Here is a 12,896-nt window from a genome sequence, read left to right as displayed (position 1 = left end):
TACTTAAAAAAAAGTGACTTATTGGCGGTAAGAGCACCAACTTGGTTTTCTAAAAAATTAAAATGCAACTTAAAAATAAAAACCTTACCTAGGACCTCGCGACGACGACATGGAGAAGAGAGGGAGAGGCTATAAAAGAGAGGGAGTGAAGGGAGAGAAGAGAGGGAGAGGGAGAAGAGATGGGAGGAAGGAGAACTACTACAAAATAAAATTAAATAAATTTTAGGTTTATAAAATAACCTATTTCATTACACTATTTAACAACGGCCATCTACTGTCATAAATAGCTCTCCATTTTTGCAATACGCTTAAAATACAACGGATTCAATATCCCTTTAACGGCGGTAGATCACCGTCGCTAAAGAATTTCAGCTAACGACACCTCTGTATCCGTCGCTAAATGCAATTCCTTGGTGCTAAAACCTCGAGCCATGTTACCGTAAAAAGATACAATCTTTATAAAACTTGTGTACAATATTATTTTTATATTTGAAAATTGATAGAAGAGCTTTTAGCAAAATAATTCAAACTCTTTTAATAATTAATATATTTAATAAAATTAAAAAATATTAATTTATTAATTTATAATGATTGAAAATTTAAAATAGTTCTTCACTAATATATTCAAAATATATTAAATTACATAAGTTTAAGATTAATAAGTTACTATATAAAAATAAATCTATGTCCTAATAAAATATTTAGTTTTTAAATTAATAAGTGATTATAAAATGAATACTGCAAAATAATTTTAAATATTTTTCAATTAATAATAGTAGAACTAATTTTAATTTCGCATATTCTAGTCCTCCTTGATATATCTCCTCTAATAATTAATAATTATAAAAAATAATTATAAAATTTCTTAATTTATTAAATAATAGAATTATTAATATCCAATGTTAAATGAATTGGTTTTTCTAAAATTATTAATTTATTAATTAACGAGTCGATTATACATATAATAATCATTTATCTTTTTCTAACTAATTCTTAAAAATGATACTTGTCAATTTATCAAAAGTAATAACAAATTAAAGATAAAAGAGTGGAATTGAATATCTAAAAAATATAGGTATCGAATTTGTAACGTTTAAGTCAGCAGCAACATTGTTTTTAGAGAAAGAAAAAAAAAAGAAGAAGAAGAAGAAGACAAACGTCAGGCGAGACGTAAGCGGTACGGGTGAAGCGACAGAATCAGTAATATTTGATTTATTATGTACCTACCACAGGAATGGGGCCTTTCTTCTACACAGTGTCTGGTCCAAAACAGCAGCCTCAAATGAGACATACGGCATTATAAAGATACGCTCAACTCCAACTGCCACTCAGCAAACCAACACTCAGCTCTCTTTCTCTTTCTCTGGTTTGGTTGAAGCCTTGAAGGACTAATTATCATCAAGAACAATGGCGGAAATGAAGAGAATAAAGCTGGGATCACAGGGCCTAGAGGTGTCAGCACAAGGACTTGGATGCATGGGCATGTCCGCCTTTTACGGGCCTCCAAAGCCTGAACCCGATATGATCGCTCTCATCCACCACGCAATCAACTCCGGTGTTACTTTTCTCGACACCTCCGATGTCTATGGACCCCACACTAATGAAATTCTTCTGGGCAAAGTATGGTTTTTTTATTGATTCCAATTATTTCTTTTGGCTGATATCAATTGTTTTTTGGGCATTACAATGTTCTAATATGAATTTGCATAGGCTCTTAAAGGAGGGATGAGAGAGAAAGTGGAATTGGCCACTAAATTCGGCATAATTTTTCAAGATGGGAAGAGAGGGATTAAGGGTGATCCAGCTTATGTAAGAGCTGCTTGTGAGGCTAGCTTAAAGCGTCTTCAAGTTGATTGTATTGATCTTTATTACCAACATCGCATTGATACTTCTGTTCCCATTGAAATCACGGTTTGCCCCCTTTTTGCCCTGTCCCCATTGGAATTAGTACGTTTAAGATTTGCTTGCTTTTTATTAATCATTATTAGGACTTTCCTTTGTGTTTGCAAGATGGGGGAATTGAAGAAACTAGTTGAAGAGGGTAAGATAAAGTATATAGGTCTATCCGAGGCCTCTGCTTCAACAATCAGAAGAGCTCATGCTGTTCACCCGGTAACGGCTATCCAGTTAGAGTGGTCCTTATGGTCGAGAGATATCGAGGAAGAGATTGTTCCTACTTGCAGGTAAACACATCAATAAAAAAAAATTGTTGTTTATGGGATTCAAAGTAATTGAAAATTTAACATGTTTATGAGTATGTCGAATCCTGATTGTGATGCCATCTTTTTCTCAGAGAACTTGGAATTGGAATTGTTGATACAGTCCTTTGGGCCGAGGATTCTTTTCACTAGGGACTAAGTTGGTTGAAAGCTTTTCTGAGGTTGACTTTCGAAAGGTTGGTATGATATGCGTGTACATAGAAATGATATTTTGCTTGTGCATTAGACATGCCTAGTATCAATATTAATCATTAGGAAAAGTGAGGATTATCATAGAGGTATTTCCTATCCTTGCATGTTATGAAATCATTATTTACATTGTGTTTGGTTGAAATCCATAAAATTTATGGAATTCATTTGCAAATCCAATAGAAAGAGTTTCAACCTTTGATTGATCAAAAAAATTGACAAATTCTGGATTTTATGATTTCACAAACTTTGACACAATAGTTCACGGACCCTTTCTTTCATTTTTTTTGTTGAGTTAGCGACCTAGAAAATACCAAACTTTGATATGAAGTATCAATAATTATTATTATTATTTCTTCCTTTTCTCATTTTTAAAATTTACTTCAAACAATGGTCAGCCAGGGGAGGCACATGCCAAAGCACCCGAGGTGGTTATTCGGGCTGTATCTCAATCGTATTATATGGAGAAGGCTCACTGAAGTAGCATTTTAATCGTTATAATGTCTAAGTTGGTCTGATTGGTTACATACCATCTAGAATTTACATACACTTTCTCCTCTCTCGCTTACATTGTTCTTTTAAACAGATTTTATGCATAAAATGTAGTTCATGTCAGCATCTGGGCTACTTTGCTAGGTGTTGACCTCCTTTTGTCTGAAATGAGATTGTTTACAACAACGAACAAGGGTTATTGGAGTACTTGCATACTGCTACCATTTTTTTCACCTTTGTTGAAAGACTTGTAAGACAGCATTCAAGGTTCTAATTACACTAACAAAACCTGCAGTACATGCCATATTGTTTTGGCTGATTTGTGATCTCTACTATGATTCCCACCGATGATTGCTTTGTGTCAACCTTGTCACTGCACTGCTGTTCATGATTTTTGAATGAGATTCTTTTACAGCAATTAAACTTGTTCAGGGACCAATCTGTACTGTTTTGCTGCTTCTTCTTGTGCTGATACTTTGTCAAAAGCAGCTAGCCATGCCTAAGTCTTGAGTACAAGAAATCAGCTCCATTGATTTATTTCATTTGTTGCTTTTGCTGAATTTTTAGAGTTCTGGTGTTCTGTTTGTTTCTGGACAGAGGGAATTGTGTCTATTCCTGGTTTGGTTTGTTTTTGAAGAGCTGTATTTTGGTTTCCTTTGGTTTAATTACCCATTCTTGCTTCTGTTTTCTTTGGTTTAATTTGTCATTCTTGCTTAGTAAGAAGCAGTATTCTCATCAACATTAATATTTAAGGTTGTTCTTTTCCCCAATAAATCTAATACAGAACATTATTGCTATTCCAAAAAAAAAAATAAAAAAATTCTGGCATATTAGGGGACACATGCCTTATCCCCTCCACTATTTTGCAATATCATAGGAAAGCTGATTCTCTTGTGTTATGCTCACAAGTGAAGTGGGAAAGAGCATTCTTATGTGCAGCATTATATTATGGGTCCTTTCTTATGCTTTACTAAGTTTATGTAACCATGACTGATTTCCTCTGTTCTTGAGTTGGCTGTACTTGTTAATCCAAAATGAGCATTTCTATTGTTGCAGCATCTTCCTAGATTCCAACCTGAAAATCTGGAGCATAACAAACACCTTTTTGAGCGTGTTAACGAAATTGCAGCGAGGAAACAATGCACTCCATCACAACTAGCACTTGCCTGGGTCCATCACCAAGGAGATGATGTCTGCCCCATTCCAGGAACCACCAAGATAGAAAACTTCAACCAGAACATCGGAGCTTTGTCTGTGAAACTCACACCAGTAGAAATGGCTGAGCTTGAATCCATTGCCTCTGCAGATGCTGTAAAAGGCGATAGATATGATGGAAATATGGCTACATACAAGTTTGCCGATACTCCACCACTATCTTCATGGAAAGCTGCATAGAGGCATGTCGTTTAGCGCGTGTGTTTTGAACCTCTGCATTTTAAGGTTGTCTTTGGTGTTTCGTATACCATTTAGACTGACGACATATTTCTGTTAAAATTTTTCATGTAACCTATGGTAGAAAAGATAATGTCACCATTATTCTCTGTCAAAACATTATCCTATACTCCTAATAAAATTTAAGGAATAATATCATCTGCTTAGCACTAATAGCTTATGTGTGCAATTTTCTTGATAGGTTTTGGCGAAAGTATAAAAGTGGAGGCAAATTTTTTTTTTGCTTGGCTTTGCAATATGTAAGTGTTGAATTATTAAAAATTCAGGTAACACTTGCTAGGCATAAAAGCTAATTCCTGGCAATGATCATAGCCGGCAGCAAGTTAGAGCATGGTGCTTCCTCTTTTAAGTTCTTCAAAGTAGTTTTTATGGTGGATTGTAAGGTTAAATTAGCAAACTCCGAGTTGGAGAAACCCTGGGAAGAATTTTAAAGCTTTCTTCAAGATTTAGATGTATATTGTGAGACAAGCCCCTGGACCCTGGTTCAGTTTTATGCAAATTCATACCTTCAAACCTTAGGGTGGTGATGTTCAGTTTTTATGCAAATTGTTAACTTCAAACTTTAGGAATGTTCGTGAGTTGGGTTGATTGGTTTAGAGGTTATATATTAATCTAAACCATCTTGATCGGATTGTACTTATTTAAAACTAAATTCAATATTTGAAATTAAAAAATCAATAAATTCAAGTTCATCTGTTTTTAATCGGGTTCGATTTCAAAAATATAATTCAAAAGTAAATCCTAGCAGCAATATAAAATAGTAAGTACAAAATTATAATATACACTTACTGATATAGCTAACAATTTTGTACTGTATAAAACAATATCAATTGTAAATAACTAAAGACTGATACTATATTTATACATTCATTATAATTAAACCATGCAAGATGATAGAAAGCTTTGAGAAAAAAAATTATTATATATTTTACAACATTCAACCATCCATATAATGAGAAATATGAGTCAGTAAGAAAAATAACTTCATGAATAAAAAGTCATGTTCTATATATGGATTTGAACTTTTTTACTTTATATTGGGTTGTGTCGGGCTTACTATATTTTTTAAATTCAAAACCGGACTCAATCCACTCTTATTCGGTTTTGAATATTTATAAACTATTTTCAATTCAAGACAGTTTAAACATAATATTTTTTTTTTCGGTTTTTATCGGATTTTTCGAGTTGGTCGTGTTACTGGTTTGGTTGAACACCCCTACCTTACATTATAAATGAATTAGAGGTAACTGAAAGAGAAAGGAAGAAAACAGCTAGGGGAATAATTAACTATTATATTTTAAAATTATTTTTTTTATTTTTGAAAGAAAGGAAAATGATATGTTGAGGAAGGTAAAACTAGTTATGCTCATTTTGGAGAGTAAAAAAATTTAAGTCATGGAAAATAATTAAGATATATACATTTCTTGTCTTTTCTTTTTCTTTTGTTTTTAATGATAATCCAAATATAACCTTTTTATATGATTTTTGGATTTTTTTATTATGTTTTCATATTCTTTTATTTTTTATTCTCTTTATTTTACCATAATTTTATAATGGGATTCATAAGTCACAAACTTGTGTATGTTACTACTTCAATATCAAGTTTCTCTCTTTCTCTTGTTCTATATCATGGTTATAAATTTTGTTCTTATGGCCATAGACGTTTTCAATCCTCACAAGCTAGCTTTTAGTTTTCTGTTATTTTGTTTTTTTTCTTTTTTTTCATTAATTTCTATTTATTAAATCTTTTCCAAATATAATTACCGAATATCTTAAAGAAAAACCTGTTAATTATAAGTTAGATTTCTTAAACATGCTAATCTTTTTTCTTTGTTTTCTTTGCTTCTATCTGTCATTCTTCTATTTCAAGGGATTTAAAAAAATATTAAGTCCAATTTTCGTGGTCTGTAATTCAATATGGATTGTAAAGACATTCTCTTGTTAGTTTTATTTTATTTTTATTTACAATATATGTCACATTTGTTATAGTTACAAACACATTATATTAGATTAGTGCCAGGCTATATTGTATGTTATTTTAGCAATAATAAAATTACTAAAAATAAAAATAAATAATTTTAAAAATAATAGTAAAATATTAAAATAATAAATTTTGCTAGAGTATTATTATGGTATTTTATAATTATAAAATATATTTTAAAATTATAGTGAATCAATCAATTCTTTTAAATAATTTATTAGTTTTATATATCTTTAAACTAATTTAGATTGCTGATGATTTTATATATAATTGTTGATTTTTTATATAAGTTAAAATTATATAGGTGAATCTTATAGTTGTTAAGTACGACTGATTAAATCTAAAAAATAAATAGAATTTCTTTATAAATAAAGATAATGTATTTAGTTGATGGATAGTTAAGTACTATATAATTGGCTAATTTAGTATTTAATTATGTTAATAAGTTATTATTACTAAATAATATCAATTTTTTTAGATTTATAGAGTATCGTACACCCATAGTATATTAGAAGGACTTAGGGTTGTGATTGAACCGAACCGAACTGAACATCAACAAATTCAGTCTTGGTTTGTTTAATTCTAACAAAAGCTCGAGCTCGGCTCCTTTGTAAATAATTAGGCTCGCGAATAGCTCGAGTTCAGTTTGTAACTAGCTCAGTTTGATGAATAGCTCGAGCTCGATTTGAATTTGATTTGTTAAGTGGTTGCATAATAAGAAAAACTGGAGTTCGAGCTCGTTATACCTATATTGAGAATAAGCCCGTTAGGCAAAGGTCGAGCTCAAGCTTGTTAACTACAATGAGCTTGGGCTCATTAAGTATTTTTTAATAATTAAATTAAGCAATAAAAAATCTAAATATATATTAAGAAATTATGAAAATATTAAATATAATAAAATAAAACAAAACTCAAATTTACAACAAAAGTATTCAACATTAGCGTCTAAAAATATAGCAAAACATGCAAAAAATATTACTAGAACAACATGAATGATGAAAGTAAATACCAACAATACACAAAAAAATTTATAAAAAGACCATACTAGATAAATCACTAGTCTATGTTAACTTAAAAAGAGTATATAAACCAACATCACAATCTCTCTTTTAGTGGCATTCACCTTCTAATGAATACTATTTATAAAATTTAAAATTAATTTTAAAATATAAAAAAATTAAAGTGCGATATAACAAAGTAGCTAAAAGTTTTTTATAATAATATATTAACTTATATATATTACCGTCTTGATTAATTTTAACTTAGTTTTCAATTTTGATTACCGTCTATAAATATAAATGTAAATTCAATCCAAGTTCTTAATTAAATTAAAATTTTCTCAAATAAACTATATAATCCAACACCCACATTCCACTCTATTGACTCCGAAATTCTGGTTGGACAAATATGAGATATATAAAAACTAAAGAACATCATATCGAAAGAAAATACTATATATATATATATATATATATATATATATATATAAGATTTAGTAATAATGGCAATACTAATAACTATATTCATTTAGACACAAATGTTTAATTTTTCTTTTCACGCTAGTGCCTAGTTAGTCATGACCTATTATATACTAATTAAGACTTTAATAATAAATAACTTTTTCATTAGATTAGTATAATTAGAGGAAGCATTAAGAATATTTTTACTATTTGTAAGAATTTAGTTAAATTTAATAATATACAATAGTTTAATAAGTAGAATAATAATGGATCAACTTATTTTATCTAATCTCGAAGAAACTCTTTTTTATAAAATATATTTATTTATTATTTATTATTATTATTATTATTGCTATTATTATTAATATTCTTATTATTATTATTAATTATTTAAATCGAGCTTGAGTCTATAAACGAGCTTGCTCACAAGTGTGCTTGTTGAGCTTATAAACAAGCATGTTTATGAACTTTATTTATGAGCCTGTTCGCAAGCATTATAAGCGAACCGAACTCGAGCTCGAGCTCATGAGCCTGTTTGTGAGCTAGTAAATGAGTAGGTTCGCGAACTAATAAACCAAACTCTGTCAAATTCAAACTCGGTTCGATAAAACTATTGAGTTCAAAATTAAGCTCGAACTTGGCTCGTATAAGTTAATCAATAACACTGAATGAGCTTTTTAGTGATCCGAGCTCCGAATAGCTTGCGAGATATTTGATTCATTTACAACCCCAAAAGGATTTCACCATAATATCGTTAGAATTAATGGAGTAGGATTGACAAAAAAGTTTTGTACTCTTTTAGAATTTAATTTCTTTAAAATCTTTTAGAATTTAATCATAAAAAAAACGTATATCTTAATTATAAAGGTCTAATAGCTATAAAAATCTAAAATTTTATGTGATTTGGTTATTTTGGTCAAAACTTTAAATATTATCAATTTAGCCATGGATTTGCTAATTAAGAGCGGTTTTAGCCAAATTTTAATATTGGTCAAAATTGAGCTGGATAGAGGATGACATGTAAACCACCTAAACAATTTTGAACACATTCAGGGTCCCATTGCCATGTCATATTAAAACTAATCTACTTTAGTTAATCTAACTAGTCTTACCTATGTTACTCAACCTACTTTACCTTAACTAAAAAAATAAAGAAGAACCCTAATTAGCTCTTGTCTCTCACCTCTCATCTTTCTTCTCATACATCTTTTTTTTTCTTCTTTGAATTTCTATTTATAGTCCTACCTAACCATTTAAAAAGAGAAAATAATTAGATCTATACATAAATATAGAAAAAGAAAATATGTATATGCTAACGAGGAGGGTTCTAGAGAGAGTTCACTTCTAGACACGCCTAACAATGGAAGTGAGTAAGATGTGATGAATGAACTAAAATCAAGAGAGAGCTAGTGAGTGGATGAGTGAGTGAGGGGTGAAATTGATGAAAATAGTTTGTTGGACATGTGATGTTAGTTGTTGGATCCAAAAAATTTATGTGGAAACTAATAGGTTTTTTCATAAAACTATGAAAATGAGGATTAATGAATCTAATGGTGCCATCTTTCCTTTCCTCTTTCTTGGTTTATGTTGCTAATTAATCAATTTTAGTTCTTTATAAATATTTATAATTTTTTAAAAGAAAGATAGATGTGTGAGAAGAGAGATGAGAGGTGAGAGATAATTAGGGTTTTTATATATTCTTAGGCTAATTGCATTTTTAATCACAAACTTTCGCGCTTTTTGCAATTTTGACATGTCTTTTCAATTTTGATAAATCCAGTCACCTAGTTCCATTTCTTTGCAATTCGAAGCACCGATGTAAGATCCAATAGGTTGCTTCCAGCATGTCAGGTCGAGATTAGCCATGTTGGTCTTACTGTTCTAATATAGGCCCACGTCAGTACTATGCATTTGGTGTCAAGACAAGGCGTTTTAATTTTAATATATTAGAGAAATGCAATGTTTTAAAGGAAACCCTAAATAGAATACTAAAATCCCTAAATTGGTTTTATATCCTAAAATTTCCAAACCTAAAAAACTAAAAATTGTCGTGTTTTTCATCTGCTACTGACATAAATTTAGTTCTCTCTTGAAATCAGAGTTAAAGAATCCAAAAGTGTTTATCGTCATTTAAAAGCCTTCCATATTTCAGAGATTTAAGTTTATTTGCTACACATTTTGAAAATTTAATATAGAAGGTTTCAGTGTGGTGCCTTATAGTTGTGGTCCCAAGTGCTTCATAGTGTTGCGAAAATGGCAACTAGGTAAGGCAACTTTCTTTACTTTTATATTGTAGTGGACCCTGACTTTAAATTTCTTAATAGGGTTTGTATAGTTTCTGTGTTTTGTGCTTTATCATGGTTTGACTATATGTAGCTAAGTAGTTTTCTGCTTATAATATACTACGGCGATACATTTTCAATTTACTTCCACCATGGTAGGAGTTTAGTGAGTGTTGGTAATGAAATGGTATATGCTGGAGGTGACATCTACCCTAGACATGGGCTTGATGTAGATAGATTTATCTATTTTGATTTGAAAGAGGAAGTAGAGAAGTTAGGTTATAACTGTTAGGACAAACTGTCGTTTAGATTACCAGATGTGAGAACAAGTGAAGGGTATAAGACTATTAATGATGATTATGGTGTTATCGAAATGGCAAAGTATATTTGTAGTGGGGATGGTATGATGAATGTGTTAATAAAGGGTGGAAGAGCGGTAGAAAAGACTACTGTAAGGAATGACAAGTCAGGGGTTGGAAATGGCAGGGTTGAAATGCAAGTTTATGTTAGTATTGCAGAAGAACCTGAAGAAATTGATGTAGGAGGGAAATATGAAGGAGTTAACATTGAGGTAGGTTACGAAAAGAATGTGAACGGTGGCGTAGAAGATGAAAGTGAATATAATGCAGAAGATGAACATACTGATCTTGACTAAAATCCTGTAGGAGAAAGTGGCATAGATGATGAGCTTTTTGACATGAGCTAGCATCAGATAGTGAGGAATACATTCAAGTAAGACAAAACAAGGCAAAATATAGAAGATTTGTGCTTGTGGATGAGTTGTAGATAGATTCAATATAATTGGTGGATTTCAGACAAGGAGAACTCAAGGCAAAACTGAATAAAAAGAGAGGATAAATTATGAAAGGGAATGACAATCAGAATATGAAGACTCTAATAGTGATATAAATTTAGATTCCATAAGTGATAAGAATGAGGCTTTTGAGGAGGGATCAAGTAGAAGGAGGAGAAATAGAGTTACATATGACTCTAATTGTGATCATAAAACACTTAAATTTGTCTTAGGTATGAGATTTGAAAATGGATTTCAATGTAGGCAGGCTGTCTAGAGGCATCGAATTTTAAATGGACATAACATCCAAATTTGTAAGATCAACTTGATGTGTGCTACTCATGTTAGCTACAATCTAAGACAGTGTACCTATCGATGCAGTCTAGCACTAATGGCGAGTATCAAGGTCGTATTCCTCGGGAAAGCGAAAGCCCAGAGTTACTCCTTTGTTCTTTGTTATATTAACCTAAAATGGATGATGAATAAATTCTAAACTAACTATTAATTACGAGCTAAGTCCTAAGGGAGATGCAGGAATAATTGATAAGTGAAATAATCAAGACAAGAAGACAAATCCAAAGGGAATCTAAACTAGTTGGCAACCGAACAAAAGATAAAGGATCGGTGAGTTTAATTATGCTACCCGTGGACGAATTCTTAACCGAATTCAGTTTCTCTCTCGAGATAACCGAATTTCTAAACCTAATAACCTAAAGTTGGAATCTCTTCCTAACGATTGATTCTTAAATTAGCATTAAGCTTTAATCCGCCTCTATTAAGCTTTGTTAATTCTTAATCCGGCTAATTAATTATCCTTATCTCTAAGCGATTATTAACCAGTTCTTGTTATTCAAAATTCTAATTGCCAAACGGATTTCTCAATCTCATAAAGCAATCTAAATATCACAATTCACAACGTCTCATGAATAATGCATAATCTTATTCATACTGAAAACAAGAAGAATACAAAACCAACTCGAACAATCCAACAATATAATATCAAGCCAACATAGTAAAGAAATCCCAATGGATTAAATCAATCTAGCTAATCATGTTCATGTTTAAAACAATCTAGGAAATCAATCACAATGAAAGAATAATGAAAATAAAACATGTACACCCTTTTCTCTCGAATTGGATGAACAGCTCCAAATCTGGATCTACACTTTGATTAATCTCCCAAACTGCCTCTTGAATTGCTTCCACTACTGTTTTGCACTCAGAATCTTACGATTCCGGGATTCTTACTCACCGCAACTCTCTCTCGCACTCAGTACTGTGCAGAAATCGAACTAGCCGCCAGGGCTCTATGTCACTTCTTCCCCCTTTTTCTCTAAGAAAAATGAATTTTTCTTATATATTTAACTCAAAGACACAAGTCCAGCCGCGGCCGAAACCGTGGATCTCACCAAGTAGGGTTTCACCACGGCGGTGTTGCTCGCGGCCGCCACCAGGCCGTCTTTGGAGGCCGTGGTGGCTACGGAAACCGTGCTCAAACTATTGTGTTGAAGACCAAGTTTTGATGGTTGGTCACGGCCAGAGTCTAGGCCGTGATGGTCAGCACGGCCTTGACTCAGGCCGTGCTCAATGTGTGCAACGCGGGCTCTTGTCCGATCTTGATGAATTCTCGTCCGTTTCCGCACATATTGATATATAATTGCTTAAACACCGATGATGGTCCTATAAATGTTCCTGAAATGCAAAAGAACATAAAACACGGGTGATCTGGGAATAAAAGCACAATAATTGCTAAGAACATACGCAATAATATGCAAGCAAATATGTGTAAAACTATGCTCATCACTGATCTTGACTAAAATCCTGTAGGAGAAAGTGGCATAGATGATGAGCTTTTTGACATGAGCTAGCATCAGATAGTGAGGAATACATTCAAGTAAGACAAAACAAGGCAAAATATAGAAGATTTGTGCTTGTGGATGAGTTGTAGATAGATTCAATATAATTGGTGGATTTCAGACAAGGAGAACTCAAGGCAAAACTGAATAAAAAGAGAGGACAAATTATGAA

The 12,896-nt window shown here is 31.8% G+C and overlaps 1 protein-coding gene across 1 annotated transcript; it reads left to right on the top strand.

Annotated features, from left to right (window-relative positions):
* Positions 1–1,114: 1,114 nt before the first annotated feature.
* Positions 1,115–4,505, top strand: LOC8261536 (probable aldo-keto reductase 2). The gene is given in 6 exon segments (XM_048377496.1): positions 1,115–1,620; positions 1,711–1,911; positions 2,011–2,183; positions 2,294–2,313; positions 2,316–2,395; positions 3,957–4,505. Coding segments are annotated over 6 exon segments (1,026 nt in total). The 5' UTR covers positions 1,115–1,407; the 3' UTR covers positions 4,296–4,505.
* Positions 4,506–12,896: the final 8,391 nt, after the last annotated feature.

This window comes from Ricinus communis, chromosome 1 (assembly GCF_019578655.1).
Source record: "Ricinus communis isolate WT05 ecotype wild-type chromosome 1, ASM1957865v1, whole genome shotgun sequence".
In the NCBI taxonomy this organism is placed as follows: domain Eukaryota; kingdom Viridiplantae; phylum Streptophyta; class Magnoliopsida; order Malpighiales; family Euphorbiaceae; genus Ricinus; species Ricinus communis.
The sequence above is the reverse complement of the archived record's forward strand: the minus strand, read 5'-3'. Positions and strand labels throughout refer to the sequence as shown.